This window comes from Buceros rhinoceros, unplaced genomic scaffold (genome assembly GCF_000710305.1).
Source record: "Buceros rhinoceros silvestris isolate BGI_N320 unplaced genomic scaffold, ASM71030v1 scaffold21490, whole genome shotgun sequence".
Taxonomy (NCBI): Eukaryota; Metazoa; Chordata; class Aves; order Bucerotiformes; family Bucerotidae; genus Buceros; species Buceros rhinoceros.
In genome coordinates, this window is record NW_010389315.1 from 24,790 (window position 1) to 31,524 (window position 6,735).

Genomic DNA, 6,735 nt, shown 5'->3' on the forward strand with positions numbered 1-6,735 from the left:
CATCATATAGTTGCAGAATCCTTTCTCCTGGTCCTTCATATGCCTTGCCAGATTCAACTCCAGAGGGACCTTGGCTTTTCTAATGAAAGCAACTCTATGCTCCTTTTGGGTTATCTGCCCTTGCTTCCACCTATTCTACATGTCCCATTTGGGTTCAGTTAGAAGTTCCTTGCTCATCCATGCAGGCCTCCTACCACCTGAGCTTGACTTTCTACTTGTCAGGATGGGCCTTCCTTTAGGTATTCCATGCAGAGACAACACAATCCCCCACAGAAACACCATCAATAGCAGTCAGTCAATGAGACAAATTTGTACTTTGCAGTGAATACTTCTCCGAAACAATCACCACAACAAACTGCTGACAGGAAAAAGCAAACGTTTTCTTTTTAAGGATCCTATGTATTCTTCCTGGGTAACACTGATCTTCACTGTGTCAGCTGGTGTTTCAGGATAATCTCGTATCATTTTTTTTCATGCCTTAATTACACCTTATGGGTGCTTTTGCAACAGGCTTTGCCTGACTCTAAATGAGCACAAAAAGTAGCTTTTAGAAGAAAGTCCTACAGAAATCCATTTGAAGCTCTTCTGCTGGGAACTGAAGCAGCTACTTAGGTGTCTTAAGACAGGAATCTTACTCATTAGATGTTGAATAAAAATATCTACAGTGTTTAGGCCTCCCACAGCTTCAAGTGATGGCTTTAAAATAATATAGTAAAGGCAAGGTAAGTCAGGATCCATGCAACTTTTATTTTAATAATTAGACAAATACAGGAAAATTTGCAATAATCTATCAAAAACGTATCTTATCAAGAACCGGAAAGGCGTTTAAAAAACATTCACATTCAATTCAGATTATGTACAAACCAGTGTTTGTAAAAAAGAAAACAGCAAATGCTTTGAGTGTAAAAGAATTCCATTCTAGTCCATGTTTCAGCATTTCGATGACCAAGTTACCACTGAGATGCAATCACAGTGCAGACATGTTCCACAGTCTATTAAACTCGTTTCAACAGCATCGTTGCCAAAAGTAATTTTCTTTTTTTTAATAAAGCATTTTGAGAAATTTTGTCACACAGTACTGTGCACCCAAGATGTACTTATGCATATTCAATTCTTGACTGCACTTATGACAGAACAGTTGTCACCTACAGGCCTGGAGTACGTACATATCTACATCGCTATAAGTACAGATATACATCCAAGAAGCACCAGTCTCCTATGTCTGAAATAGTCAGGGTCTGCCTTGTACACTGAGATCAGTCATTTTTAGTGGAGCACAGCCCTTGATTATTTGGCTCGAAGAAGTCATAACCTGCCCAGTCAGAACTATTGCAAACGTGTTGCAATATCATGTGCATACCTTCAAGATTCACATCACACAGATGACATTTCAATTGGAGTGCCATCATAATAGCCATACATAGATACGACAGCATCATACACACCTGCTGTAAGACCAGCTTTCCAGGATCTCTGTTTTTGCTCTGGATTAAATCCCCCAACAGGAAAAAAAAAAAAGATAAGTGAAAGTTGCTGGGTTTAGGCAAATCTGTGACTCAGTATTATGTTTTCTCATTTATTTACTTGAAGCTCAGCCAAAGAAGGAGACTAACCATTGACGTAAGCTGAAAAGGGAGAAAAAGCTATCAATACCCGGTTTAAAAGTATGAATCCCTGAAGTCACACAACAGTTACCAGCCAGTCTGCTTGAGCACAAAAGAGATGAATCTAGACACTAGAGTTACAAAATAGTTCCTCTGGAGCTACAGTCTAATGTGCTGTCATTAACATAAACGTAATTTAACAACATGAAAACCCTCACAAAAATGCAGGCAACATATCAGAAGTCCTTCAGTTATACCAAGCTAGCAAAGCCGAAATGGTTCACATTCTCAAATTAGATTGGTGTGTTTAAGACCAACAAGAGAAAAATGACACAACCTTCACCCTCATGTAGTAACAGCCTAAATGCAAACAGAAACTATTCTCAACCGAACCTTATGGATCCAAGTACTGAGATGATCTTCAGTTGCAAGATCTCATTTGGTTTTTTAAGGTGTACATAGACTTGGTAATAAGAGTGTATGTTAACATATATTGGCCTGGGTTTGAAAAGCAAATTCCCTTCCGAATTTATTTTGAGTTTCAAATACAGAAACTTGAACAGTTTTTGTGAATATAAACTTTACAGTTTTCACCACTATTACTCCACCCTAGCTCAGAAACCAAAACTTCAGGACAGCAGAAGCAGCTCTGGAGAGTGGAAGACTGGCAATTTAGTGTTTGAAGATTCTGAGCTCGTCTTTGGGTTGTACATCGAACACCCATTCAAGTATGTGGAAAGGCTTTTGTGCATTTCTATAGATTCTAAAGCAACTCTTAATGGAGCTAGTGCTCCCATGGTGCATATTTAAGCCAAAACCCAAAAAGTAAAGATGACTGCTGCAGTTAAGTAACAACTCTTAACTGAGAGTTGTCTCAGATAAGAAAACAGATCCTAGAGATGCCAACTCTTAGCAAACTTGTTCTATACAATGAAATAATAGTTAGGATGTCCAATAAAACACATATGGGAATTTTCTTAGATACAACGCTCAGGAACAGGACAACTTACAATAGTATAAAAACAACCCAAAGTCTTGTAAAAAAAACCAACCCAAAACCAAACCAAAAAACCAACCAACCTGTTTTAAGTCAGGCTTCATTGCAGCAAAATGTGGAACAGTAATTTAAGCTAGGAAACACAAGCAAGCTTGGCCTGAAAAGTCAGTGTTAGCAATTTTTATATGTTTAGTTTATTAATGCTATCCACGATGAATCAACACACAAATGAGATGAATGAAAGTACTTTAGAGAAGACAAGACCATATATTTTACAAAAATGTAAATGCTAACACTACAGTTAGCAAGTCATACTGGAAAAAGGGACAGACGTTTCCACAGACAATCAGTGTAAGCCTTTCCTTGGTTTTAAAGTAGATTTACATATCAGTCTTTCTTCCCTTACTTGGGCAATGGTTGGTGAGCATCTGTCACATCTCAGTCCTTTAAATCTATAGGCACCGAAACAAAGCCCCAGAAAAAAGATAAAAGGAGCCTGTGTCAGGATTTTGATAGTTGATCTGCTTGGCAAGGACTCCAGTATCAAGATGCAAGTAAAACGGAATGCCCATTAACAGTAACCACTTCCTATGCTGAAAAAACATGACTTGCACATAGTTAAGAGCCTACAGCAAAAATAACTCATCTCACACAAGTCTCATTTCCAAGTAATTATTCATAAACGAGTTCTCTCAAATAAAAAAGAGCGTAGCAGATTTAAGGTTTGAATTAATTCTTTTTTAAGAAGTTCAAAATCTCTTATCTTCTTTTTAGTGATTTTGAGTCTTATTTCATTTCTCCAGTCTTCAGTTCCTCATGGGAGAGGTAATTAAAGTGAAGAGGGCCACATGTTTCGCTCATTGGTAACATTAAGGAATGTCTCACCCAAGTTAGGTATCCTCACCTATAAAGATACTGTGCAGAAAAAAAAAAATCCCTGTCCAACCTGAAGTGTTAGAAGGTTGAGAGACCAATAGCTCAGGTCAACAGCCTGTAAACCACATTTTTGGAGAGGAAAAAAATTTCAGTGATGCATCAGAAGTGCTACTAATTGCACTCTGGCCTCTAGATCTGGCAAGCTAAACTCCATCTGAGATTGCTGCAAATGCTCTACTTCAAAGGAAGGAACATATACCAACAATGAAGTTCATGCTGTCAGTGACTATTTTCAAACACAAGGTTTGAAAAGGTGTTCTAGCAAAATGATTCACAAGAGCACAAAGAGTAAGTCCTGAAATTGCTTTTTAATGCAGATAATCAACCTTTTAGAATCTAAAATCCAAATTAGGACCTTGTGATCCCCTAACGTCAAATAATTCAGTCCAAGTCTATGCAGCTACATGAACTGGAGCAGGTGTACAGAAGGTGCACTCCATGCTTGAGGATACAAAGTATTAAAACTGAGAAGGACTCTAGTTCCAGTGTGGAAAAAACAAAAAGCTTTTAAATTTACTAAACCAAGCACACTCAGGCACAGAGGCTATGAAGTGGTGGAGCACTCTTAGAGTGACAGTACTTTCTCCCTTTGTTGAATTGCTACAAAGTCCTTACTTGTAACACCAAGCAGAGTCAGGGCTTCACTGTCAAAAAATCACTGCTGAAGAAGTCTGAATTGGGTTCTTCAAGCTGTTACAGGGACAAGATCCATGTGATTTGTCAGCTAGCTTCCTCTGTTAACGTCAAGGAAGTCCTGAGCACCCCTTAATGCTGCAAAAATAATCAACCTGTGGTAAGAGATCACATCGCTGGTGGAAGCATTTAGCAATTTTCACACAGGTGGTCCTTACCAGAGATATGTATATCAGATCACCTCTGACATAATAGGACCTGGTTTAGACCAGCCATCAAGAAGCAGCCACTTTCACAAAGGAAAATTCATATGGTGCCCAGTGCAGCAGTTGTCTCAGGAAAAAAACCAAACAAAAACACCATCAGAGGGAGTTGTAATGATTCAGGTTTGGAATCTTGAGTATTAAACTTCAGTCCCACTTGAGAACTGAGGGAAAAACATTTTTCCTCCTTCCAGATTTGCTACAAATATCTGTAGAATTCCAGCATCAAGTGTGCTAGATATAAAATTGATGGAATGCTAGCTGGTCCATAAAGGGTTGCACCAAGTTATCTGTAGCAAAGTAAAAAACTAGCCCAAAGGTTATGGAGATTGGAAGAGCTGGTAAGGCCTTCTTAAAGATGGCAAGAAGCAGAAGTGTAAGGCACAGACCCTGAGGGGAAGAAAAAAGAACAACAAAAATCACAAGGAGAAATTAGGGAACTCCAACAGACAAAAGATTATATATACATATGAACACTAATCCCACAGAAATACAAGATACAGTTCATGCCTTCCTAAAGGCTTAGGTATAGCCAATGGAGATGACAGCTAAGGCCCCATCAGTTTTCAGTCTGGCCACCAAAGAGACAAATTACAAAGAAAAAATATGTAGCAGTTATGACTTTGTCCTTGATCAACAATAGTAACTACGCCTATTCTAATATCACATTATACTCACAATTAATATGGCTACAAAACACGCTAAAGTTGTATTCCAGTCCCCACTTGCTGTTGCAGAGGCTTTGCCAACAAGGACACTGTAGAAAATGAAGTCTCCTAAACCTAGCTTTACTCCTCCTGCAAAAGTGAATATATAGCAGTATTAAGAATCAGACAGTCTCCTAATATCACATATTTGTAATTGTCAAGAGAATAATACAGATTTACATTAAGTATCAACAAGTCTTGCTAATAAGAACATTTTATTTTCAAAACTAGTACCACTCTTGAATCAAGCGATAAAAAAACCCTCATGTGAAACAAGATAGCTTAGGAACATTATACCACTCAATTAACTCATCCTGTAACCAGAATTCTATATTCCTGGTCTCTTGAACATACATTCTAGTTTCAGATGGGACAGAGTTAATTTTCTTCCTAGTATCAGGTACAGTGCTGTGTTTTGAATTTAGTATTAAAATAACATTTATAACATGCTGATGTTTTTAGTTCTTGATAAGTTATCCCAAGCTAAGGAGTTTTCAGTGTCCCATGCTGCCAGCGAGCAGGTGCATGAGAAGCTGGAGCAGAGCATGGCCAGGACAGCTGACCTGCACTAGCCAAAGGGGTATTCCACACCACAGAACATCACGCCCAGTATATAAACTGGGGCAACTGGCCACGAGGGGCCGATTGCTGCTGGGATTTGGTCAGTGGGTATTGAGCAATTGCATTGTGCAAGGTTTATTTCTCCCAATTTTTGTTATCTTTCTTTTTGTTGTTGATGTAGTTATTATTTTATTTCAATTATTAAATTTTTCTTTTCTCAACATGTGACTTTCTCTTTTTTTTTTTTTCTTTCTGATTCTTCTCCCCATCCCGCCAGGCCAGGGGGGAAGAATGAGCGAGTGGCTGCACAGGGCGTAGTTGCCAGCTGGGCCTAAACCATGACAACATAAGATCCGATACACACAAACTCAGATATTTGCAATTGTATTTGTTGGGGAGGTGTCCCGTTCTGGTTGCCGTGGCATGCTCAACAGAATACTGAAGTATAATTCCTTTAAGCTGGCCAAGGGAGGGTGAAAACAAGTGCCTTGCAGAGTATATTTTACTTGCCATTAGAAACCAACATCCAGCAAAATATTCCACTGCCCTCCCCAGTTTTCTACAGAATTCTTAGTTCTAAAGGTAGTTCTAAAAAGCACTTGTGTGTAACTACTGAGCCTATTACAGAGGCAAAACCCCATTTAGTCCAAGATGCGATGTTTAGGAAAGCTCATGAATTACTGTCTTTTTTCTTTTCAATAGTAATTACCACCTTAGCAACCACTCTGGGAACACAATACTTAATTATTTCTGAAAACTAAATAACAAAGATTTCCTGAACACCACTTCACTTTCTGCACTTTTAGTCCAAAATACTAAGTCAGAGAGGCCAACATCAGGCCACCAGCTATTTTCTTTTGGCCTATCGTTTCCTTTGCCGCCTGATTACAGACCAGCCCAAAACTCACTTTACAGTTCTCAGAGGAACTCTGAGGATCAAAACCTGTATGCCTGGTTGATCACCGGGGAAAAAAGGAAAGGAAGAAAGATAAAAAGAAAAAAAAATAGAGAAAAGAAATAGAACGCACCCCTAT

General features: G+C 38.7%; 1 protein-coding gene across 2 annotated transcripts in view; it reads right to left on the reverse strand.

Annotated features, from left to right (window-relative positions):
- Positions 1 to 4,181: 4,181 nt before the first annotated feature.
- The window catches only part of PSEN1 (presenilin 1), a 19,748-nt gene continuing 17,194 nt past the window's right edge, over positions 4,182 to 6,735 (reverse strand). For both annotated transcript variants that reach the window (XM_010133957.1, XM_010133949.1), the window contains 2 exons: positions 5,112 to 5,230; positions 4,182 to 4,823 (listed from right to left, as the gene is read on the reverse strand). In XM_010133957.1, the coding sequence (XP_010132259.1) occupies positions 4,668 to 4,823; positions 5,112 to 5,230 (275 nt within the window). In that variant the 3' untranslated portion in view covers positions 4,182 to 4,667. The remainder of the gene's footprint in view (positions 4,824 to 5,111; positions 5,231 to 6,735) is intronic.